Below are 27,371 nucleotides of genomic sequence, written 5' to 3' on the forward strand. Positions count from 1 at the left end.
GACCCTTAGTTAACGGGTCACCACTCAAACATCCTCCTCTCAACATGCTACCGGCAGTGTTGAGGACCCACAGATTACTGACCTGTTAGCTGCCTGTTCAGTAAATACCTGTGTCTATTATGACATCACTTTCTCTGCCTCCCTCATAGGGGCTAGGGCTACACCAGTAAAACATTTTAGTACTTTTTCTACCACTGTGTGAATGAATGTCATGGTTCACTTCATTCATGTTGTGTCAACTTTGTGTCACGTTGAATACAAATCAATGTGATGTTCGTTTGTTTGGTAGCACAGGCCACAACAGTCTTTACATCAACTGCAGTTGTATGCAGTGTTGGAAAACGTTTTTAGAAATACTCCAGTAAAGTAAAAAATACCTACAAATGTTACTTAAGTACAGTAATTGAGTAAATGTACGTAGTTACTTTTCACCACTGGTTTTATGTCGCATTCTACATTTACACATCTTTTGGATTTAACCTTTTCTAAATGAACTGATTGGTCAACTCTGGACCCAAGTAAAGGGCAAGGGGCAGATTAAAGGGGTTTTGGGCAGATTGAATGGGGTTTAAGGCAGATTGGGAGGTTAAGGGGCAGATTGAACGGGGGTTAAAGCAGATTGGGAGGTTAGGGGCAGATTGAAAGGGGGTTGGGCAGATTGGGGGGGTAATGACAAAATGTGCAGTTTGAAGTGGGTTGGTGCAGATTGGGAGCATGTAGATCTGTGTTGTTAAGTGAAGAGATTTGATGTACAGGAAAAAAGGAGTGGGCCAGGTACAGGCCCCCCGGTCAACTGAATTATTTGGGTGTACTGTGTAAGTGGTTAAAGTGAATATCTATGCAAACAATCGTTAGCCTACTATATGACCATTTATTCCACCCTCTACTGCCCCATAGGCTGCTCTAGCAAAGGCAGAAATGGCTGAAATGATTCCAGTGACAGTCGACGCCAGTTTGCCCTCCTGCCCGACGGATGACACCACACCTGTAGCGCTGTCCTTCCTGGACAGTGACAGCGTTTGGTTTGTGAACGACACGCATCCCAACAAGCTGTTGGAAGGCCTGAACAGTCTTCGACTCAGCAATACCTTCTTTGATGTGATTCTCTGCTGTGGAGGGCAGGAGTTCCCCTGCCATCGTAACGTCCTAGCCTCCTTTAGCTCTTACTTTCAGGTAAATGCACACATTTATTGACCTAGGTGTGGTTAAGGGCATGACATTCAATTCTGCCTTGGCTTTTAACTATGAATCATGCTATATAGAGCATATCAGTGGCGGCTATTTTGTGGTTCCACAGGTAGAAAGCCCATTCATTATTCCCATAGAGATTTCAGAAAATAATTATATTATTTTAAGCCTGGAACCCAGCCATCCAGACTATGAAATATAGTATTATACAATTAAATATTCAAATATTTTTTGACATAGAATCAAATGTTTTATAGTCATGATTCACCAGGAGCTGCCCTGGATGGCTCTATACTATTAATTAATTGTTGACACAGTGTAAATAATAAGAAAGGCCTAAACCATGAACATTGTAAGCCAGGGGTGGGTAACCACCTCTTTTGATCTACCATGTGATCACATTGGGCTATTGAGGTGATCATTTGAGTTGATTAAAAACAACCATTATACCATCATTGTTAGATGTGCATAAAACTTTTCTCCCCAGATAGTCAGAATGTATCTTACCTTTAATAGTCATATTAAATATATTACTTTGTTAGGTTTCATTATCAGATTGTTGACTTATTCTATGCTTGTATTGTTAATTAGCAGCTATAATAAGATGTAAAAGCAATGGTGGTTTTCACTGTCTGGCACTGGGTGATCACCCCAGCCTTAGTAACCAGCTTAATGATCATGTGCCTGAAAGGGCACTGCTCCCCTGCTCTACATGTCGCCAACCATTCACCTTTTCAACCTGCACAGGCAATGTTTACAACTGAGTGGACAGAGTCTCAACAGAACAAGGTAGTCATCAATGGAGTAGAACCTCAGATGATCGACTTGTTAGTATGCTATGCCTACACTTCAAAGGTGGTCATCACCCCGGAAAATGTGCAGGTGACGTTCAGTTTTATTATCACAAACCTTATTCATTTTCTCCACTTTTGACCTGTGTCTTCGCTTAATATAATGTTGTATGTAAGTACATTTATGTATGTACTTTATGTATGTTTATTTGTTCTAGGCCCTGCTAGCAGCAGCAAACCTGCTGAATGTTACAGCTGTTAAAGGGGCCTGCTGTCATTACATGGTGTGTCACATGGATGAAAAGAACTGTGTCGGAATTCACTGCTTTGCTGAGGCCCATTCCTGTAAAATGTTGGAGAAACTCAGCATGGATTATATTCTGGAACATTTCCGTGTCGTCCATCAGCAGGTCAGAGATTGAGAGATTTAGTCCATACATTTCCCAAACTGTGTGTGTGTGTGTGTGTGTGTGTGTGTGTGTGTGTGTGTGTGTGTGTGTGTGTGTGTGTGTGTGTGTGTGTGTGTGTGTGTGTGTGTGTGTGTGTGTGTGAGAGAGAGAGAGAAAATCCGGAGGGAATTGATGAGTGTCAAATGCTTTGCACACGCTACTAGGACAAGGAAGATGCTGCGCTGTTTGTTTGTCAAACCACCTATCACCAGTGAGCACTTAAGAGGAGAAGAGGTTACTTTGGGAAATATGAGAACTGGGTCATAATCTACTGTATTTTTTCTGCCCATAGGCAGAGTTCCTCTCTCTCGGTTTGGACAAACTGACAGAGATTCTCGCCAGTGACGACATCAATGTGCCGAAGGGGGCTATGGTGTTTAAGGCTGCCATGTTGTGGTTAAACAAGTGTCCTTCCAGGCAGAGCTTTGAAAAGGTCAGTCACTTCTCAATGTTTCACCTGATGAAAGACCATGGAGACGGCAAGGCAATGTGACTGGCTAAGGCAAGCTTAAAGGCATGCTCCTAACCCCTTCTTAAATACTGTATACTTAGTTGACCGGGGTCCCCCAGGGGGTCTATAATTGTTAAACTCCTTTTCTCCGTCTGCACTAAATCTCTATGCCGAAATTAGCCAATCTTCTACCTAAGTAAATTCACAACGTGTCGCTTGTAGATCGGCTATTTTTGACAAATGTTCACAACACATATTTCTACCAGATGTTCGCTTATTGGGACATGCCCAGAATAGATGTGGTTAAAGCTTACCAGCCTCAAACTTGAAGCCCAAGCCCCCAGCCCCTAGAGGCCATGCTGCTCTTTACACCACACATGACCTCTGGTCACAGGCTTAGACCAAAGATTGTTAATATAGCAAGATACACAATCTCCATTGGAGCCACTAGAGGCGAAGTAGTACACAAATCCTACAAACGGTCTCCTAAGGTGGTTTGCTTCTCCCCCGACCATCCCACCACCCTCCCCCTCCCCTCTCCCTGGCTGACAACGTCATGTGGATGTGTATTTGTGTATTTTCTTCATTAAAGAAAATGCTTTACATGTTTTCTCCTAATTTGTGTCTCTAAAAAAAGCCATTTTAGTATGAAAATCTTGTACATATTGTGTGGCTTGTGATGATTGGGTCCAATATTTAGTTCAGTGACTATATAAACTCTCGATCGGCTGGCTCGTTATCCAGATCCGAAAGCCACTATGAGAATATGTTTCAGGCTATGGGCTCGATTATGGCTGGAGTCTCTTGATGCTTCTCTCTCTGCTAGTTAATGTTGCTCGGAGTCGCTGCTGGAACTGAACTACTGAGGTGTGTCGAGCCTCTCTTATAATGCTGGTTGCGGTCCTGACATCACTATGTGATCACTATGCTCGGTCGCCCCCGAACTGTGGAACGCCCTCCCTGTCCACCTGAGAGCACCACAGTCGGTCGACTGCTTTAAGAGAGGATTAAAGACCTACCTTTTTAGCAAAGCATTCTTTTAGCTGGTTTTACCTCTAGGCTTTATGCCCCCATATTTTAATTGTTTTGTTCAGTTTCTTAGTTGTTGTGATGTTTCTGTTTAAAATTTTGCCTTCTGTAAGCACTTTGAGATTTCTTGCAAATGTAAAGTGCGTTATAAATAAAATCCATTATTATTATTATTATTATTATGGTGATGTCAGATAGTGTCAGACGTCTCCATATATGGAGCTGCCTATGTTAGTTATGCCCAAATATGGGACCATGACGTCAATCCTGGACGTGCTGATTATGTCTATACATGGAGTTTCTGGGAAGGGTTCGCTGATGTCAGACTCCGTACATATGGCACGTTTAGGTCTCTATGACGACTTTGCAGGTATGTTGTCTCCATCTATGGGGATCTCCATATATAGGCTATTGCTGGCAAATATGCTCTGAATGTTTTCTACAGTGACCATGGAGCTAAAGCAGGGGTCTTCAACGTTTTCAGCCCAAGGACCCCCTAGCTGAGAGAGAGATGAAGCAGGGACCCCCTCTATATTGTATAAAATTGGGTTTTAGATTCAACTTCTTTGTCCCTCTGCACCTATGCCTCTTTGCCAAAAATAGCCATTTTTGGCTAAAGTTCTCCTCAGAAAAGAGATGCTAGGGTTCAAGTGGTTAAGGTAAAAAAAATCTTTTCAAACAAAGATTTGGCGGACCCCCTGTAGTTACTCTGAGGACCCCAAGAAAGAATGGTTCAGAAGCTGTGTTCACGTTCACTCTTCCATTGGAATCAATAGACTGCAAGCTGCTTCCTGTCTCCTAAAAAGGCGTCCACCTACGTCACGCAGAAACGGGAAGTAAACCGGAGATTGTGTATCTTGCTAAATTAACATTCTTTGCTTAGACTCGAGTGGAGTGAGATTGGAGGCCTGGCCACATGAGACTATACCACACATGACCATAGATGTTTGAACCACACATCCCCCCCCCCTAGCTGGGCTAAAACAGCCTTTTACCACTTCAATTGTGACTGCTTGTCAGTGTTTCATATTATTAAAATAAAAAGTTATATCTTTAACTGCTGGATAAATGTATCGAGCAATATCTGATTAGGTTTATCGTAAGTTTATGGTCTAAATTAATCAGTTAGATTAAATGACAATCTATATACAATACAATTCTAATCCTGGTAGCTTTTTGCAGGTGAGGAAACTCAAGCTGTTGTTGTAAAGCGGGAGTTCTGCCTTCTAGTGGCTCTTCTTTTAAAGGCGTAAAAGAGTGTGTGGACTCGTTGTTAAACAGCAGATGCCATTTGATTTTCGCTAATTTTGATCGGTTGATTGATCTTTATTGATTTGTTCAATTTTGATTCATTTTAGTGTCACCCCCTATTAAAGGAGTAGTTCACCCAAAAAATTACTCATTTTCTATCAATTGCACCATGAATTCAAGGCTTCATGGGGTGTGCAATTGATAGAAAATAAGTAATTTTTTGGGTGAACCCCTCCTTTAAAGGTAGGCAAAGGGATATTTTTTGGTTAAAACAAAACGTTTTGTGTTAAAAGGTTAAAGCACTATATTCTGATATGTTGTTATTGAACTGTTTGGTTGCTACTATATATGTCTATGAAATGAATACCAAGGACCTCAACGGAAACAAGTCCGCAAGGACTTTTTTGGACGGACCTTTTAGACAAAAGTATTATAAATGTAACTGTGATGTTCTTTTTGCCTAATAAAAATTTCAATCAATCAATCAATCATTGCTATAGAGTGTTTATTCAGTCACAGGGGTCTCCCTGGCTCTCCAGCTCTTTAATAAACAGAAAATAAATGTTCCCTAATCTATTGCCCTACCTTTAGTGTTGTTCAACTTCACCCAATATCCAGTTGGACTAGTAAATCATTATTGTTGTATTTTTTAAGGTCCTGGAGCAAATCCGTCTGCCTTATCAGTCCGTCCTTCCTCCATGATGTGATTGAGTCTCTGGATGTGGTGAAAGAATCCCAGGGCTGTCAGAGGCTCATCTCTGAGGCCAAGAACCAGCATCTCCTACCCTACAGCCACAGAGCACAGCCACGCTGGTCCACAGGTACCATGCCTCACACATGCATGGATGTTGCAACTGATGCTGGAACAAATACATCCAGGTTTTTATAGTTGGGATTTCAAGTGCAGAGACAAATTCCTTGAATGTTTAAAAAAAATATTCATATTTGATTTATTCTTTGATTTTGCATTTTGGGATTTTTTTTCAAGAGATTAGTTTGCTATTGGTTCTTTGTAATCGTTATATATTATTTGATTTTATCATTTCAGCTTTGATGTAGATTTTTGTGTTTTTATACATTAAATAAATCCAGTAGGAATTTGGTATACATTTGAAAGTTATAGTTTAATTTAAACAGTCACTGCTCATTTGTGCAAAACTAGGGATGGGTTGATATGGACAAAATCAAATGTCCTATTTTTGACCAAAAACCTCCATCTGTATTGTGATGATGATATAATATTGTGACGATAATTTCGAAACATTTTTAGTTTGTGCCAGTTTGTGAAAAAATAGTTTGTGTATAAAATACTGCTTAATCCATTTAGACCTGAGGCCAAATGTAAATTTTTGTAATAAAAAAATAAATAAAAAATCCTGTTCTAAAATGATACAGATGCTTTCCCGGTTTTCAAGTTATATGATCTGCACCTACCGCTTACTGTAACATTTTACGATAACCAAAATCCCAGACGATATCTACGCTCGTATGATATCACCATATCAATATTATTGTGTAATGTCGATATCTTGCCCAGCCCTAATCTTAACCTTTCACCTGCTCACACATCCTCTATGCGCTGTTACAGTCCATGAGCATTGCCTTTTTTCACTGTGACCGTCCAGTGTGTGAAGTGATCGTCACGGTGGGTGGAGACGAAATGAACCTCTTCCTTGACAGCTTTGATCCCCTGACAAGTCAGTGGAGGACTCTGGGACGTCTGCCCTTCGCTGTAGAAAGTTATGGTCTGGTTGTGTCAGGTGAGGAGTAGCGCACGACCGATATATCGTGTTGACCGATATATCTGCCATCATTTGACTTTTTTTGATGACATCATTTATGCACCCGATTTTGTCGTTTTCAAATATATGAAAAAATAGCATATCTCAAGTACTCAGTAGCCACGACTCTTGCATAGCAGTCAGCATGTCTTCTATGGAAGCATGTTGTGCAGCGAAAATAGCCGATCTACAAGCTCTCAAAGATGCATTGAGAGCTTGTAGATTGGCTATTTTGGGTTATTTTCTTTGAACGATTAGACTAGAGCATTTGGAGTGGTCGAACTAGCAATATGTTCAGAAGCATCTTCCATAAAATCCTAACGGTCTCAGATATTTCATAAAAGCAAATGTTAAAGCCTCAGTCTGTGATTTCTTCACCTGTTTGGCAGTATGTAGCCCAGCAGGAATAATATTACTATAACATAATCATTTTACATATTGTGTTAATTGTTTAGGAAACAGTGCGAGGGGCTTCCTTTCACACTGTTTCAAAAATCGCATAATAGGACTTGGCCATACACATTTCTTCCAGTCGTCAGAATTTATTTTGCTTTAAAGGATCTACACCATGATTTTTTTATATTTTTTTATATTTAATATCATATTGTTTATGTCCCTCAAACGTTTTTCAAAAGGTTTGAGCCTAAATCAGATATACTCATTCCAACTAACTTCTCTCTGGCTTATAAAGCACTTTCACCTGCAATACCACATTGTTCTGATTTGGCACGTGGCGCTATTGAGCCAGTTTGTATGCATGTTATCTCCTGGTTCTGTGTGGAAAAAGTAAAAAGTTTATAAAATGTTTTTTTTTAATGTTGGAACTGAAAAAACGGAGGGATTGTATCGCTTGTGACGTCACGTGCGGGGGCAAATCAGTTTGGCCTGTTTTGAGACCAATTTACATAAAACCCCAGATATGCTGTGAAAGCCTGAGTGCTCAAACTGGGGTATTTTTTGGGATAGAAGAGAGTTAGGGGAGACCAAAAACACACAAAAAAGAAGGATAAGTTAAAATTCATGGTGTAGTCCCTTTAATCCTTGTAGATCAAGGTCACAACGTGTTGCAGCGAGGCATACAGTAACTCTTTTTACTTCGGCTCTTCTCCCACCATAGGCTCTGATCTGTATTTGGCCGGAGGGGGAGAAATCAGTCACCCATGGGCCGCTACTGGTGAGCTGTGGCGCTATGATCGTTCCCGCGACTTATGGTTGGAGATGGCTCCCATGAATGAGGCACGCTGTCATTTGAGTAAGTCTGTCAAACTATGGCATTCAATTCAACTTTGTTTCGGAATAACTGCAACGGATTGTTGTCTTGGTTACTGTAGTGTAAATATGGATGGAATATTAATAGTGGTGGAATTATTCCTGTTCATAGTATTTCAACAATTAATAAGTTTTACATTTATGAAAAATCCATAATACATTTAATATCAGGGCCCCACAAAACCGTAGGGATGGTGGGTATCTGCTATATTAATAACTCTTAATTATTAATAATGAAGCCATCAATTATTAATCATAATCAATTATTAATTTACCTGTTAATACTGTATCTGAAGGAAGTGAAAATGTATTATAAGTTCTCCCGTGTGTTCTATTCATTGGATTGAAACTGAGACTACTATTTATGTAAAACTGATGATTTTATCAAACAAATCCTACTCAAACACAGATGCTAAACTATTGAAAGTGAAGATAACAGGCAGTGAAAAAAAATATGAATGAAGAACACAACTATGAATGTGAATTACTTTGAGAATAATGCAATAATCAATTAATATAGCATTGACCTTAGCAGAATGTGTGTGTGCGTGCGTGCGTGCGTGTGTGTGTGTGGTCATTTGATCCCTACCTAGTCTACAATCAAACTAAACTAGAGTTTGATTGTAGCAGGGGACTGCAGGCCCTGTTCCATGTGTTAGAGAGAAAACCCCTCCTGGCTCTACCTTGGGTGTTCAGAAGACCAAGTGGTCATGGTCACCAGTAGAGTTGTTTCCGATACTGATACTAGTATCGGAAAAGCTGCCGATACTGCCTAAAATGCTGGTATCGGTATACGTGAGTATGCCAGTCTATGCCTTTCCCATGGGTCTTATGTGAGGAACAAAGCGAGTGTGACCGAAGATCCAACTGTCTTCAGATGAAGATTAGTTGTGCTTTTGTCGACTCAAGTCACTATATACCCAAGGAGAGGCTGCATATGGCCAAGGTCATCAGGTCTAATCCTTTTTTGTTTTGTTTTTGTTTTTCCATGCACAACCCCACATGGTCCATAGACCTGGTGATGCTGGATGGCTATGTGTATGCAGTACGTGGATATGCTTATGACATGCGTTTGGACTCAGTGGAGCGCTTTGACCCCAACACCAACACCTGGGAGCTCATGGAATCTGTCGGAATGCCGACGGATGACCTTGCCAACTACCCTGCTGTTGTCGCACTAGATGGACTGATCTATGTTAATGGTATTGGAATAGGTTTTATGTACCTGCAGCTTCAGCCTGCTAAATTTCATGAGGTTTCCTTTTTTGATCTAATGTACAAAACGTGGTGGTTACCTGAAAATGTCCAAAGACATTGGTATTATTAAATTGTATTAATCCTTCTCCCATTGACGATGAATACTGTTTTGCCATGTGTTCTCCTGGGATGTAGGTGGTGCTTCAGGCCAGGTGTACACGTACAGCCCTCAAACATCTGTATGGTCACAAGTTGCTCCTATGCACATGACACGTTCTGAATCAGCTGCTTGTACTCTAAAAGGAAAGATCTACATTATAGGTATCATAGCTGTTAGGGATGCACAATATTGGTTTTTTGAAACCGATACCGATATCGATAACTTCCTGCTTCTCAAGACCGATACCGATACCGATAACCAATAATACAAATATATATACATATATAAAAAATAAATGTTTTCAAATGTATATGAATCTGTAGTATTAGCACACCTTATGGTAAGAAATACTAGTAGTGGGCAAAGGTGGATTTAACATAGCTTTGAACAATAGAATACATTTAATCATAGAACCTTTTAATCATTATTATTATTATTGTATCATTTTGTATTATTTATGAATGTAGAATTTCTTTTTACTATTTATTGTGTAGCAATAAAAGACTGAAAACACTGGCTTACAGTTGAATTATTGGCAACTAAAGAAATAGGAATTCAAGAAATAATGAAGACAAATACAGACAATGCCTATAAACATTGGCTTGCAGTTATTGCACATAGCCAAAATGCAATAATAATATGCTTGTCATTGAGAAAGGAAAATAAAGTTGTCTTTTTGAGTTGTCTAAGTAACCTTAGAAGTCACTTTAAGTTTAGCATGAGGGAGAGGGTCTATCCTCTTCATGGAATTACTTGATATCTCTAGGGCAGGGGTCTTCAACAGGGGGTCCTCAGAGTTACTACAGGGGGTCCCCCAAATCTTTGTGTGATATGATTTTTTTTTTTACCTTAACCACTTGAACCCTAGCATCCCTTTTTCTGAGGAGAACTTTAGCCAAAAATAGCAGATCTACAAACTCACAATTAAAAAAAAAGAAGTTATATTGAGGGGGTCCCTGCTTCATCTCTCTCTCAGCTAGGGGGTCCCTGGCCTGAAAACGTTGAAGACCCCTGCTCTAGGGTACAGAAAACATTCAATTGGCTATTAAACATACACAAGACACAGACACAGACAACCGGTTACTTACAGCTGCCATTAATTAGTGCTTTTGATTGCCTGTGTGGTCAAATCAGGGTCAAATGCACAGCCTCAACGAGCCATCGTTGACCTGCTAATGTTACACAGCTGATTGGCAACATGCCTTAAAGGGTTAGTTCAGATTTTTTGAGTATTTTCTGTGGGAAATACTTACCATTAATGTAGTGGTTGCAAAGGTATTAATTGATTGCCCGAGTCCCGTGGTCAGAGTTATGGTCCGGTTGTGATGAATATGAAGTAGTTCCGGTAGATTAGTAGATTTGGTGGGGGCCGCTCATTAAAAATAAATTAATTAAAAAAACTAGCGTCATTTGTATTGTTGACCTATTTATACCATATAGAGCAGGTTTCGTTCTATTTCGACCCCTCTGTCACATGGTGCTATTTTTTGTGTCATATATTTTGTGCGTGAGTAGGCTGCCGCGGCGCAGTGATTCTGGACACAAACATTAGTACCATGTGACAGAGGGGTCGAAATTGAACGAAACCTGCTCTATATGGTAGAAATAGGTCAACAATAGAAATGACGCTAGTTTTTTTAATTAATTTATTTTTATTGAGCGGCCCCCACCAAATCTACTAATCTACCGGAACTACTTCATATTTATCAGAACCGGACCATAACTCTGACCACGGGACTGAGGCAATCAATTAATACCTTTGCAACCACTACATTAATGGTAAGTATTTCCTACAGAAAATACTCAAAAAATCTGAACTAACCCTTTAAACGCATCCACCACATTACACTCTGATCTCCAAGCAAGTTGGAGAACACTCTAAAATGTTACTTTAGCTGGTCAATTTAAGATGACAACAGCAGTAGTAGTAGTAGTAGACCTGTATGTATGATGATCAGTTATTACTCCAGTGGTCAATCCAAGACGTAACACTAACACGTTTGAGACCAGGTCTCAACCAGCTCTCCTCTCTCTCACGCTGTGTGTGTGTGGGGAGGGGAGGGGCTGTGCTGCTGCTGCTGCTACAACCTGTGAGAGTCTCCACACCATAGATATATATAAAGGCTAGATGGCTCAAGGGGGCGGCGCAAGCGTAGCTCAACCGCGGCCATCTTGAAACAGTCATTCATAACATTATGTCTTTGGTGCATATACTTTGAAATAACCATAGCGTGCTTAATTTTCATCCGATTCAAACGGTTTGGTGTGTTGTAAACACCAAAGATGTAGTTATTATACTGCATACTTATAATTATAATCACGTTTTTTTTTTATATATATAATTTTATAATTTTATAATTTTATTACATCTTTGGTGTTTACAACACACCAAACCGTTTGACAATTGGATGAAAATTGAGCACGCTATGGTTATTTTAAAGTATATGCACCATAGACATAATGTTATGAATGACTGTTTCAAGATGGCCGCCATGTGGCAACGTCGTACTCCGTTGGCCTGCAGCGCGGGTGAGTCATCTAGCCTTTATATATATCTATGCTCCACACAACGGTGTCTAACCGAGTTATACTTCTCCAGTACAACGGTGTCTAACCGAGAGTTATACTTCTTCACACAACGGTGTCTAACCGAGAGAGTCCATGCAGATCACAGCTGACAAATATTATATATTATCGGAGCTATTATCGGAGATAATTAGTGTTATCGGTTTTATCGGGATGACGTCATAATTCCTGATATCTGACCGATAATTATCGGGCCGATATTTATCGTGCACCACTAATAGCTGTTATTAATGCCTCTTAAGGCAACTCCGCACCAAACAGACTCGTCCAGACTATTGCAGACTACTCCAGACTGCAACAGACTGGTATTCGGTTGGCAAAAGTTGCCATTTAAGTCTGTCAGCCGACTGGCCATTCATGTGCTAATTTGACTTTTAGCCTGCCAGCGTTGCCAGGTCTGCTTATTATAAGCGACTTTGGGCTTGTTTCCCTGCAAAGCCACTTGGACATAGGGATGTTCCCAGCGTTTTTTCTTCACTGACGTGCAGTGGTGTAAAGTAACTAGTACATTTACTCAAGTACTGTACTTAAGTACAATTTTGAGGTACTTTTACTTTACTGGAGTATTTCCAATTGTCTATACTTGTACTCCACAACAATTATTTTAAATGTTTAGTTACTAGTTACTTTGCAGATATAAATCATTATGAAACATACATTAACCACTTTAGCCCTATTTTATACCTATAAGCTATTTGAAAATAGCAGATCTACAAGCTCACAACGTGTTGCGATGCACGCGTTCTGAGCTTGTAGATCTGCTATTTTCAAACATTTTTGTACTTTTACTTTTGGTACTTTAAGTACATTTTTATACCAATACTTTAGTACTTTTACTCAAGTAAATGTTGAATTCCGGACTTTTACTTGTAACAGACTCAGAGTACATCTATTGCATTCAAGCCTGGAATTTCGTCATTTTAGGGGCAAGGCCACTTGGCCTTTGGTGTTGTAATTTTTTGGAGGGCACAAAGGCCAAATGCCAGGGCAGGAAGGCCATCCAAAAAAATAAAGATTTTTAAGTCCAAAAATGATTTTTAAGTCCACGGAAATAATGCATTTAACTTGAAGGTTAAGGATGATTGTATTTTAATATATTATAAGAATAGTATAACTATCTGTGAAATATAACCCATTTATTTCACAAAATAATGTGTTGGCAAATGACCAATATTTAGTTATATAGGTCTCAATATGTCACATTCAGCCCTGGACTTCACTGACTGAAGTAGGGGTCACATTAATCACATTAGATTCACAGAATGTATTTTACCCACAAGTTATTTTCATTCAAATGAAATGTGAATGAACTTGCACTAATAATGACTTTAGTTGATTTTTCACTCTTTAAAATATAGTATTTCTTAATTATTAATAATTACAGCTTGTAGATTGGCTATTTTCACGATTTTAAATTGTTTTTAAATAATAATAAAAAAGGAACATACAAGATTTCCACCCGACAGCCATAATATATAGCCAATATATGGTTCTGTATCAGTATATGAGTCAGTTTTTGCAGATTTCATTCTAATTGGCTACTATGCCTGAATATGAATTTCATGAGCCTGGGTAGGTCACCCTGGCTTGGCGGAGATATGCCCTGTAGCGCACACTCCGCACAGCAGCAGCAGGTGAAAGCAATTCACTTAAACGAGGGTTGTGTTGCACACCAAAAAACGGACTAAAACTGTCAGATTCTAACAGTTTTTTTTCTGAAAATTAAATAAACTTCCCATTTAGATCATTGTTGACAAATGAACAGGGGACTGGTGTCTAAAAAAAAACGTATTGACAGGAAAATCGCGCATTGATACTTTTACTCAAGTAAAACATTTGAGTACTTTTTCCACCACTGCTGATGTGTACACAACATTTTTGAAAACTAATTTACAGTGGTGTAAAGTAACTAAGTACATGTACTCAAGTACTGTACTTAAGTACAATTTTGAGGTATTTTTACTTTCTAGAGTATTTCCAATTGTCTATACTTTTACTTCTACTCCACTACATCTCAGAGGCAAATATTGTACTTTTACTCCACTACATTTATTTGAAAACTTAAGTTACTAGTTACTTTGCAGATATAAATTATGACATTATAAAACATACATTAACCACTTTAGCTCTATTTTATACCTAGGCTATTTGAAAATAGCTGATCTACAAGCTCACCGACGCGTTGTGAGCTTGTAGATCTGCTATTTTCAAACATACTATAATATACTAAAACATCCTCAAATTTTTGGTACTTTTACTTTTGGTACTTTAAGTACATTTTGATACCAATACTTTTGTACTTTTACTCAAGTAAATGTAGAATTCTGGATTGTTACTTGTAACAGAATACTTCTACATTGCAGTATTGATACTTTTACTTAAGTAAAACATTTGAGTACTTTTTCCACCACTGCTAATTTACACACCTGCTCCCAATAAATTACATCACCACAGCGCAAAAGTAGGTCAAATCAATCAATCTCTCTCTCTCTGGGAGCAACAACGAGAAACAGTGAATGTAGGTTTTCATAGACATGGTCGCTTGTTTCTCTCACATAATCTGGCAACACCGACAGCCCTTTGTTGTCACTGCCACTGCTCTACCAGTCGGCTAAAAAGCTGAACATGTTCGGTCGGCTCTGGGTCGGCCGAAAAGGTCCCGACGGACCCCCCGACGGACCCCTAACCGACTGGACGACGCTTCCCGACGCCAAATCGGCCCAAAATCGGGCCGACTAGGATTGGTCTGGAGTTACCTTTAGTTCCATAATAAACTCCCTTCAACTTCACTGTAGTTAGGGCACATATTAGAGCCCACTAACAGTCACTGTCATGGTAATTACTTTTTATCTATAGGTGGTCAGCATGAGTGGAACATGGGTCGAATCATGGACGAGGTGGAGTGTTACAACCCCGAGACTGATCAGTGGACCATGTGTGCCCCCATGAATGAGAAGCGCTCTAATCCTTGCGCGACTGTGGTGGACGGAAAGATATACGTACTAGGAGGGGTGTTGGAGAGCAGGTAAGAGGCTGTTGCTACATGAAAGTCTGTGAGAAGGTTACTGCATGTCCACTCCAGACATTTCTCTCTGCTAACAGGAGTGCTTGTGTGGGTGGCCCCTTTCACACTGTATCACAAATCACAGATTAGGACTTGGTCAAACAAAACTTTTGAATCATGAGACATTATTTTTTGCTTTAACCCATTAAGACCGGGAACACATCTGTGTCGTTTTAAAATGTATTTGGCTATTCAAAAATAGCAGATATACAAGCTCTGAGCTTGTAGAACTGCTATTTCTTTTCTTTTTTGGGGGGGCGTAAAAATAGGAGAAAGTCTTTGAATATACTGTGGGGAACTGATAAAGGCCAAGACACAATAGACAGGGTACAAACCCAATAAAGGGCGTTTATTCAACAGCCAGGCTCAGAGAGCATTGTTTATACGTTTTTGTCAAATGAAAATCATAATGTTCAACAGAAATTCATCCCGGGTTCGGGGCTTCCATGCATCACAACATCTGCATTCTTTTACATCTCTCCGTAGGTTGCCTATGAGGTAAAAGAAAGAGTCCTTTAATTCTACATTTCACCAGCAATTAGCATTGTGAGGGAAATAGTGGAAAGATCGCTTACCGCCTGTGCACCCGTCTGTTCACCAGGAGAGCCAGTGCTAGACTGAGACAGAGGGGCTGCTTTTGAGGTTTGGTGCCACACCTAGCCGGTCATCGCAGGTGCGCTCAGTTGGGGCTGATTCATGAGGGCGATTGGTAGGTAACGCCCCTCTTATCTATGACGCAGCCCAGGCTGCTGCGCTGTCTGTAGGGCCTCCCTCTGTCTCTGTCCCACTGTCTCTCCATGGTGTGGTGCTTACCTAACAGGCGGTTTCCCAGCGATACTCCACAATACATATACATTTTTTACTCCAATTTTTGCTTCTGGAGGGTCCCTGGAACAAAATAGAAAGGGGTCTACGACCAAATACATATCATTTTGGGGGTCCTTGACATGAAAAGGTTTGAGAACCACTGATTATAGCAACATGTTTTTTCAAAAAACGATTAGGATTTAGAAGACATTTGTAGAAAGAAAGATTTGATTTACAGATGTTTGCTTTAAAACAATATATATATACAAATATTTGCCCATTCAAAATTAGCACAATCTACACATCTACAAGCTCATAGCGCGGCACTCGTGCCGTGTTATGCTCTTGTACTGTAGATCTGCAATTTTTGAATAGCCACAGGAATCTAATAATGGGTTATCTAACGCTATTGGTCTCTCTTCATTTAGGGGTCACCATACCATCGAGCGGTACTGCGAAGAAACAGACACATGGGAAATTGTGGGGGAGATGCCCACCAATCGCAGCGATCTCAAATGTGTGTCCTTCAAGCTGAGGATGGATGCACACACAGCTAACGAATCAGCCACAGCTGATACCGTGTATGAACTGAGGGGAAAATGACAGAAAGCTCTGGGGGGTGCTAACTGAGCAGGGGAGAAGTTTGTGCCAAAATGTATTGTGTCTCTGTTTTTGGAAGGCCTTTTGAGAGATCAGGTCCTATCTATGATCTGGTAGTTTACCAGCCAATGCTGTGCATTTCTGTACAATTATTCTGTGATGTTTTTCTGTTGTTTGGGGACTTGGCTATGAGGATAGCCTTATCTGCCAAACAAAGGCTGTAAATTATTTACTGTATCAAAAGATGCTCTATAGAATAGAGTACCGAAATCCCGACATTAAACCCCCCCCCCCCCATCATGAAGACTCACGTAATATAAGAACTGTTAAAAAAAAAAAAAAAATGAGTCCAGGCATTTTACTCATATGGTTACGAAGCATCAACTGACGGTCAAAATCTCCCATTACACATGGGGCTGCCGCCCGGCACTAAATATCGTAAACAATACAGAGGCACCTCCCTGACGGAATGGGCAGACTATATATATATTTTAATACAGTTCTTATATTATGTGATTTAAAAAAACAAATCTGGGAAAATCTTCATGATCCACTGGCTGTGGCTTTTACGTCAAACATTGGTACTCTATAGGCAAATTATTTAAAGGTGGTGTAACCGTGTGACATAGTTTTGTAAAAATAATTAAAAGAGTCTAGAGATTCAACACTTATTTTAACCGAAAATATCGCTTACAACACCTTTACACTGAATCAATATGTTTGAAATGCAACCAGTGAAAAAGCTGACCACTGTATGTTAGTGTTTGGTAACGCATGTGCAGTTTGAACCTTTGCCTTGATGTCTGCAGGCTGTTTTTCTAGTTTGAAATGATGTCTAATAAAGATGTTAAATTCAGCAACCCATTCATGGCCTATTTTGGTTTAAAGCCTGCAGTAGTGATCATGTCGAACCACTTGAAATAATCCCAGTTTGAATGTGCAGGCACAGGTTGTAACAAGCTGTGTGTTCAAGGTTGTGCTTAATTGTTACATCTTGTGTACAGTACAGGTACATAAGAGTAAAACTTATTTTTGTTTGGCTTCCTTCAGACAATGCAGTAGCATAGATAACTAGAAAATGTGCTCCTCGGAGCACAAGTCTCCGCCAGCAGACCCGTGCTATTTTAATAGCACGGGTCGTCTTGGTAGAACGGGTCGTCTTGGTAGGTGTTCTGCAGGGGCGACTGAATATGTAGTGTCTGCATCTAAAAAAAAATCTTCTTGAAGCAATGTGTCATATGGGAGTCGTCGTAATTGACTGGTTTGTTCAAATGCTTGTCTGTCTTCTTCATCTTCATTGTCTTGAACAGTTTCAGCAGTTGATTGGTGTGTTTGATCTATGTCAGTTTTCTCTAGTGCTACATAATGTATTTGATCAAGGTGGCCAATTGTTACAGTATTAAGACTTCGGCCTTGTTGTGGGATCAATTCAACTCTATAGTCCTCTTCTGTGTTACTGTTGTAGATGAGTATGCTTTCTTAGCTTTGGCCTTCTGCACCTTTGCTTGACCAATGTTAGGTGTTCTCAGAGGGACACACACACGCACGGACGGGTGGTTTGTACTGGAAGGTACTGTTCCAATAAATGGCTTTTTGAAGTGACACACCTATTTATAGGATTTTATTTCGTCATGCGTCCCTCTAGCCAATCAAAGGCATTGGTGTCAACATATTGACACGTGTCACGTGGAGCTTGACCAATGTTAGCTTGGCTAGGGGGGAGGTGAACACACGGCGGGACGAAGCGAAAACATACTCTCCGCCTCCGGCGGAGACAATAACAATAATAATAAAACCGTAAAAAGATTTTAAATAGGAGCACATCAGCGTATGTACACGTGCATATATTATTGGTATATTACACCAGCATTTTTTCAGTAGCTGCCACCTAACTTCTAAACATTTTCATAGCATATTCTATACAGCAGTCTAGGTAAGAATAGTTCAAGCATAATAGTGCAAGAAAAGGAGGGAGAGGCTAGAGGGATTGGGCGGTGTTGTGCTTTCTTCACCCGCTCTGTCTGCACTTCCCAGGTGAGGTCCTCAGTGATGTGCACCCCCAGGAATTTGAACTCTCTGACCCTCTCCGCTGCAGCGCCCCCGATCTGGATGGAAGAGTGATCTCTAGGAGGCCTCCTGTAGTCGGAAGATTACCACTTTGGTTTTGTCAACGTTGAGAGCCAGGTTTTTCTCCCAGCACCTTGTGTCAGGTTCTCCACTTCTCTACTATAGGCTGTTTCATCATCGTTCGTGATCAAGCCTATCACTGGTGTCATCTGCAAACTTGATCGCTTGGTTGGAGCTGAACATAGCCATGCAGTCGTTGGTGTACAGGGAGTAGAGAAGGGGACTCAAAACGCATCCCTGAGGGGCTCCTGTGCTGAGGGTCCAGGGGGGCAGAAGTCATTGTTCCCATCCGCATCACCTGACGTGGTGTGTGTGTGTGTGTGTGTGTCAGTGTGTCAGTGTGTGTGTCAGTGTGTCAGTGTGTGTCAAATATCACTCATGGGGCTGTGCTACTTGTTTTATTTTACTTTTAGGACTATTCATGCTCAAATGTACTGTAGAACACGGTAAAGGGTTCAAACGTTCAAGCTCCACTGCAGATGTAATCAAGGAAAAGGGCAACAAATATTAGTTTCAGGGGTAAAACATTCATTCATGTTTGTACGCAAATATAATTTTATTTACCCATTAAAACCGGGAAACCATCTATTATTCTTAGATTTCAGCATTGGCCATTCAGAAATAGCAGATAGCTCACAGCGCGTCACTTTGTGCAGCGCTGCGAGCTTGTACATCTGATATGGTCTAAAAATCTAGAAAGTGTTTGAAAAAAGTTGAATAATTTTGAATTATGAGACGCTTGAGAACTATTGATTTAGAAGGCAAATTGCGTTCAGACTTAAAATTTAAAGACCACTCTATAAATTGCCCAATAATTTGTAACCACTTACCTTTGTGTTAGGCTCTGCCTTCATGCATTGGAAAGACAATGGCCTTGTCAGATTCTCAGATCTCTATGAAAATAACATATTCAGTTGTTTTGAGATGATTCGTATCAAATATAATTTGCCTAGAAACATTCTTTTCCGATATTTTCAAATCAGGAATTCTGTACAGAGGAATCTGTATCCCTCCTATACTGAGAGTCCAAAGGATCAACCATGGGAAAATATTTTGACACTAACCGGTCAGAGGGGCCATATTTCAAAGATTAACCACTCTCTTGTTTAAATATGCTCCCTCTGGTCAAGAATAGGAACAAGTAGGAGACCAAATTAGGTGAAACATTTCCTGACGAATGGTGGGATGGGGCTATCGATCGAGTTAATACTTCATCATCTTGTGCTAGACTAGGCCTTATTCAATTAAAGAAATGTCATAGACTTCATTACTGCAAATCTGGAAAGTGTGACCGGTGTGAAAATGAGAAAAGGTCTAACTGCGCTGTTCAAATTGCCCTAACTGCTCTGTTCAAATTGGCTGAAATTAATAAAGATATTTGGAAACAAGTATCACAAGATGTTCATCGTGAACCAAGTATTCACAGAAAGGGCAAACTTTCTTGGCAACTTCAAACATTTCCACAGCTAGTTGTGTTCTTGAGGCCATCGTTTTAAGGACAGGTGGCATCTTTAGAGACTTTTCAACTTAAAGCTCCATTTCATTCTCAGAATTGGTTTAGAAGGTGGTTTTAGGGACCGTTGGAGCCCGGTCAGACAAGATCATCTCTTTATTAAATAGAAAAATAGGGTTTGTGTCAGTGCCAGCACTGTAGCTGCAGAGGCGCCTCTCTACAGTCATGCACTCCCCTCCACTGACAACAAGCACTTGAAGTTGAGTTGCAATTTTATATTTGACGGATGGATGGCATGTCTAAGATCCAGCACGGTTTGCATAGCAAGTTCTGTGTCAAACGTTAGCAGCATGACACCATTATTGACCTGGAAAACATACAACTTTGTGTTGAATCTTACAGAGGATCTTTACTTATCCGTAATGTGATCATTTAGTGATTCAAATTTCTTTGTTTACAAACATCTCATGTTGGGAACAAGATTTTCCTCTGTACATTAGATGGCTATTTAGCAAGTAACTAGTCTACGTGCTTGTACCTTTATAGCCTTTGACTAGTGCAGTACCCATCATCAGAGGTACTTGGGGGCCACTTTGGAGCCATGTGGAACTCCATATTTGGGCAAGGATGATCTCATGTTGATGTCACCAATAGTGACAGACACAAAGACATACATACACACAGACTTGATTTGTGAAATATTAGATGCAGAGCTCTGGTCTAACATCACACACAACACAAGCTATTCCCTAAACAATGCCGATTTGGGCAGACAGCAGGGATGTCCTCAATCAGCTTGTTAAGGTTCAGTCAGCATGGCCTGGGTTATTGAGTGGGTGACAAAGGTTCTCTCGTGTCTCTCTCTTGCTGAGTTCGGTTCTGATGTCACACGCAAACTCTGTCCCGGGCCCTCTCCAAATATGGGCATGTGACGTCAGACACCATATTTGGGCAGAATGATTTGCACTGAAGTTGGAGATCTCCAAATGTTTGTCTATATATGATATAGCCTCTATACTGTATCTGTAAAGAAGGCTTTCATATCATACTTGCTAGTCCTAGTCACAGGATGCCTGGAACTCCATATGGAGCTAATTGACATATCCAAGTCTGACATCATAGACATTTTGGGCATGACTGACAACACAACACAACACAACACAAGCACACACGTGTGCCATTGAAAGTTTGACTCCACATCTTTCTGAGGCTTAGCAGAAATAGGTTGGTCCACATGGTAGAACCAGAGTCCATGCTGGTCCCTGCAGTACCAGTCGGAGAGAAGAGATGCTGCTCAGACAATAGTGCGGATCCGTCCTCCAAGAGACCCCGAGTTCAGACTGACCAGAAGAACGGAGCAGCGAAGGAGGAGGAAGAAGAGCCAGAAGAAGATGGAGGTGAAGGAGAGGGTGCTGGGGAGGCAGATGGAGAGACCTTTGCGGACATGATGAAGCACAGTCTCACAGAGCTAGACGTGGGGATTCTGAAGTTTGTCAGTGAACATGAGGGGTTCTCTGGTATCCTGAAGGAGAGATACTCAGATTTTGTGGTGCACGAGATCAGCAAACAGGGCAAGATAGTCTGCTTAGATGACCTCTCTATCCCTCCAGAGGCTGAGGATGTTCCAGAGCCGCAGCAGCAGCCCACAGGGGAGACCGAGGTCCTGACCGAGCAGCATAAAACACAGCTTGGAGAGCTGCAGCTCTTCAAGAACAAAGAGGGCAATGTCTCTATAGAGGTAGTTGATGATACAAAGGAGAAGCGAACACTGGTCCACAGAGCCATCAAGACCCAGTTCCCTGGCCTGGAGACAAAGACGGAGGTTATGGAAGGTCGCAAGTTCATAGTGGCCTACCATGCTGCCGGCACAAAGGCTTTAGCAGCTCCCAGGAAGCACTCGTGGCCTAAGAACCGCGGCAATTTCTGTCACTTTGTGCTGTACAAGGAAAACAAGGACACCATGGAGGCTATCAATGTCCTCTCCAAATTCCTCAGGCTTACCCCCACAGTGTTTTCTTACATGGGGACTAAGGACAAGAGAGCCATCACTGTACAGGAGATTGCAGTCCACAAGATCACAGCAGAACGATTATGTCATCTCAACAAGTGCCTCATGAACTTCAGGCTGGGAAACTTCTGTTATAAAAACCACCCCCTGAAGCTGGGAGAGCTGCAGGGTAACCATTTCACTGTGGTCCTCAGGAACATCTCAGGAACAGATGGGCAGGTTCAGCAGGCCATGACTTCACTCAAGGAGACTGGCTTCATCAATTACTATGGCATGCAGCGCTTTGGCACCACAGCAGTGCCCACGTACCAGGTTGGCAGGGCCATTCTGAAGAATGACTGGAATGAGGTTGTAGACCTGATTCTGAAGCCTCGTCCTGGAGGGGAGAAACACTACATGTTGCGTTGCAGGGAGGAGTGGGCCAAGACTGAGGACCCAGAAGCTGCCCTGAAGAAGCTTCCTGTGAAGCGCTGTGTGGAGGGCCAGCTGCTGCGGGGTCTGTTCAAGTACGGCAAGAAGAACATTATCACTGCCTTCGGACTGATCCCTCGAAACAACCGTCTGATGTACATCCACAGCTATCAGAGTGTAGTGTGGAACACCATGGTGAGCCGGAGGATAGAGGCCTTTGGCTTGAAGGCTGTAGAGGGTGACCTGGTGCTCAAGGGAGGCACGGCTCACGTACTGTCCGCAGAGGAGGCTGAGGGCCAGTCCATCCATGAGGTTGTGATGCCTCTGCCTGGGTTTGACGTCATTTACCCCTCTCATGTGGGCACAGGCTATAGAGAACTGCTGTCAGCAGACGGGCTGGATATTGACAACATGAGACACAAAGTGAAGGACTACTCATTAGCTGGAGCCTACCGACGTATCCTCATCAGACCCAGTGATGTCAGTTGGGAGCTGATTCAGTATGATGACCCAAAGATCTCCCTTGTCCGCACTGATGTAGAGAAACTAGACAATAAACCTGCTCCTGTCTTCAACAAAGAGGGGAAGTATCGAGCGCTGAGGATGGAGTTCTCTCTGCCTCCCTCCACCTACGCCACCATGGCCATCAGGGAGGTGCTCAAGATGGACACCAGCATAAAAAATCTGACACAGCTCAACACCACACGGTTGAACTGACACCAAGCTCAGCCGACGTCAACCTGACTGCTGTTACAAGCTGCAAAGCAGCCGTCTACTGTGACTACATATGCTGTGTGCAAATATTAAAATGTTCTGAAAAACAAACTTTATTTAATTGGTTTTATATTGTTTAAATAACCCTTAAGAAAATAAATGACTATTTGCTAAAGGGAAATATGTGTTATTAAGTTTAAACTTAAAACATTTAATTATCATGTGGGTAAACTTACCCCTTGACTTGGATCAACTTACCCCTAACCTGGGGCAATTTGAGCCACATGACCACTTTTTTCAATAAGTCATATTTTTATGGCCCTTTGTCATAGATGCTTACTCATGATTTCAATTGATAGAAGACATCCTGACATAGGGGTAGATTTGACTGCTATCTAATGTTTCCTTGCTTCCAGGACAACTTAATTGAAAAGTGGCCAATCTTACTCTGTTCTCTCCTACATTTATTTCGACTGAAAACACTCTTTAAGAACAAATAAATGTTGAACGTGAAAATAATAAGAACGAAAAAAATCTTATATCATATCATAATACATGTATGACATTCATAACAAACCAAACCGTGTGAAAATCAGTTGAGATTTCAGTGAGTGAGACATACATTAGACAAACATGGGGAAAACATGCATGTAGTCCATGGGCCAGACCAGATGTCGGTATAACTCAAGGTGGCAAAGTTATCATTTTTGAGAAGCTCTATGTCTGTAGATAATATTTCATTATGATAACCCTTCCTGAGTCACAGCTAACTTGTGTTATCAGCTGCTAAAGTTACCCTGCCCATTGAAAAATGTCATTTAAGATGCGGTGCATATCTTTGGTATTGGGTATTGGCTCATGTTCAGGACACAATTCAATGTTTTTTTTATTATAGTGTTTGGTAAGGGGACACATAGAGCTTTCATTCAAGCCCTTTTGTTAATATGTATAACAAGTAGGCTACAGTGGTCACTGGAGCTCTTCAAACCTTTAATCATTAACACATGTTTTTCCACAATTTCCGCCTCATTTTCTTTTAGTCCTGTGGCATCAAGAAACATCAGAGACACAAACACAAAAACTGGAATACTGACATGACCTAAGGATTCAGGAAATGTATCATTTACCCATATTATTTCATTCTGAGGTGGTGATTTTCAGCCTTATATTAAAAAAGCACCTTTTATGATAAATAGACAGGTCAATAGGCCTATGAAAAATATCACTTAATCTCCCAAAACATTCATACTAGGCATGTAACGATTCACTCAACTCATGATACGATTTGAATCACGATACTAGGTTCACGATACGATTTTTCACGATTTTTTAAACAAAATAAATTTCCAGACAAATGACCGCAAAATACAGTATATTTTTTTAATTATTTCTTTTACACAAATCCAGTATTTTCTCCTCTTCTTTTATTTTTGAAATGCTGTGATTTCTCTTATCCTCTTTTCAATGCAGTAGCAAATGACTGAAACTCTTTTTTTCATCAACTTACAAAGATCCTGTATATTCTTCTATTTTTTTTTTATTCGCCCTGTTTGTAGACTTTATTAAATCGATTTAAATTGTCACCAGCTTGACTCAATTTGAATCGATTTACGATAAATTGTTACATGCCTAATTAATACAAAAAGGTTTTTCAATTGATTCTGGTACCCCAGAACGCATGCTTGAGATTGAGAACACCCAAAAAATCCAGGAAAATATATGGCCATATATGGGCATAAAAAGGACATGGACTGACAGATACAGAGATCTATGGGCATATCAGTTGGATCGGTGGTGCAACGTAGGTGTGAGGGCCACATATCGGCCCGAACTCTAGATGAGAGGTCTGCGTAGCGGCCCAAACCTCTAGTTACTTATACAATTTCTTGAATAACTAAGTTATCCAGTACACCAGGTTTACCAGCCCATTATAGGCACTTGGTCTTATACAATCACTGTTCATTGCCATCTTCTGACACCTCTGGATGAAACATGGATTGTCACATTCCTTAAGTTGACATGGTCCACAGATTTCTTCTACAAGAAAGCAGTTACAATGAATGACCTCTATGAATCATGGGAGCCATCTCCAACCATAAGTCACGGCAACGGTCATAGCGCCACAAGTCCCTAAAACTGGTACCTGCACCCGCATAGGCTTCTCTCTGGAATTCAAAATTGACTTGTAAAAGTACAAAAGTATTGTCATCAAAATGTACTTAAAGTACCAAAAGTAAAAGTACAAAAATATTTGAAAATAGCAGATCTACAAGCTCACAACGCGTCGCGTGCATGTATGTATGTATGTATGTATGTATGTATGTATGTATGTATGTATGTATGTATGTATGTTTGTATGTATGTATGTATGTATGTATGTATGTATGTATGTATGTATGTATGTATAACCCGGACCTCTGTTGGGGGTCAACGGGGGTCCGGGAGTACACGGGGGGCCGGATACTCCCAGCCCCCCGTTGACCCCCGGCCCCCCGTTGACCCCCGTGGACCGGGGACCCCCGGCCGCCAAAAGGCAAGCTTTTCACTTGTAGATCTTCGATTTTAGAAATTAGAAATTAGAAAATTATTCTAAGTGTGTAATTATAATTCCAACATTCACTTAAACTCCTTATGTTTAAGCCTAACTGAATTATATATTTATGGATTTATTAATTGCATATTTTTGGACAACTTGTGCATTTAATTTGTCTGCAATACTTTGCCACGCTTTCTCCCTGGATCTATATTTATTGCGGCTGTGTTTCCTCTCTTGCTTATTATACATTTTACTTCCTTGTAAGATTTCATGAGCTGCTGCAGTGCTGCTGTTCAGCCACAGAGAAGAACGCCGCTCTGGTTTTGGGCTCCATGATTGGTCAAGTTCAAGGATTCTGCGATTGATGATCGACTTTCATGGTCTTTTATAGGAATATGTGAACTCACATTCAGCCTGGTTTAACGATCCTGGCTCGACAAACCTCTCCTTCTCAGCCCGGCTTGGCGTTCGTGGAACTGAATAAACCAGGCTGAACAGCGCAGGCTTGTCAAACCTGGATTTGCCTTTCAAACCAGGATAATTTAATTCCGCTTTCGTGGAATAGACTGGTAACTCGGTAAGCCTGTTTGTTTGTTTTGTTTTGTTATCCTCGCTTTTATTGTTGTTTTATTTTGTATGTTTACAATGAAGAAATGTTTTTATGTTGTCAGGTCTGTTCCACGGTATTGTTGTCGTGCCGGTGCATTGTTTGGGGTGTGGCTGCTTTAGGTACATATGGGCATTTAAACTGAAGAAATGTGAGTATATGTATGTGCAAAGGTGAACAAGGGTTTATATATGTTATATAGTTTGTTTCTGTGTATCTGTTGTTTCTGTGTATCTGTTTAACTTTCATGTATAATGTCATTGCTCAACAGATACAGGTGGAGACGGGGCCTGTTCTGTGGTGTGTGTGTGTGTGTGTCTAACCTGTTGAGAGGGAGGTTTTGCCTGTGTGACACCACTGAGCATAACACTTAAGAGCTATATGGTAAGGTATTCCTTTTATTGGTTTGCCTATTGCAATATATCTGTGACATTTTGTAGATGGCATTAATGCATTTTATTATATTGTGTTGATGTGATATGATATCATGCCATGTGCATATTATAAACTGACCCTTGTGCTTTTGTCATTGATTGTAGATACACCTTATGAACAAGCGGCACTTGTTGGACCGCTGTTCCTTTTCCCTTTGATTTATGTTTTGATTTACTTTACTTTTTTGTACCAGTCTGTTCCCGTTATATTAGCTCTAACACTTTTAACCATTTATATATATGCAAATAAATGAAAGTACCATTTTGTAAACTTTTCTATAATAAAATAATTGCTATTTTTATAAACCTACAATTTGGTCTGCCTTACATTTATTTAGCGGGGTAACATGTAGAAAAGGTGTTTGTGGCAGGGTGGAAACCTTGCATCCATACAGAGCAAAGCAGAGCAGACATTCATTCAAGACCTGATACGTTCCACAACTGGTGCAGAGACTAAA

General features: G+C 40.7%; 1 protein-coding gene and 1 pseudogene across 2 annotated transcripts; both read left to right on the forward strand.

Annotated features, from left to right (window-relative positions):
- Nucleotides 1-918: 918 nt before the first annotated feature.
- On the forward strand, nucleotides 919-16,626 carry LOC308078790 (kelch-like protein 24; annotated as a pseudogene). Its single transcript has 9 exons — nucleotides 919-1,173; nucleotides 1,936-2,070; nucleotides 2,198-2,389; nucleotides 2,721-2,861; nucleotides 5,814-5,980; nucleotides 6,785-6,919; nucleotides 9,223-9,411; nucleotides 15,009-15,177; nucleotides 16,452-16,626. The product of its transcript is annotated as a kelch-like protein 24 (transcript).
- Nucleotides 16,627-21,437: 4,811 nt separating this feature from the next.
- Nucleotides 21,438-23,339, forward strand: LOC308078791 (pseudouridylate synthase 7 homolog; the record flags this gene model as incomplete). Its single annotated transcript, XM_080420142.1, has 1 exon — nucleotides 21,438-23,339. One exon carries the CDS (start codon nucleotides 21,438-21,440, stop codon nucleotides 23,337-23,339), a length of 1,902 nt encoding a protein of 633 aa, XP_080276268.1.
- Between the last annotated feature and the right edge of the window lie 4,032 nt (nucleotides 23,340-27,371).

Source organism: Gymnoscopelus braueri (genome assembly GCF_963280865.1).
Source record: "Gymnoscopelus braueri genome assembly, chromosome: 22".
NCBI lineage: Eukaryota > Metazoa > Chordata > Actinopteri > Myctophiformes > Myctophidae > Gymnoscopelus > Gymnoscopelus braueri.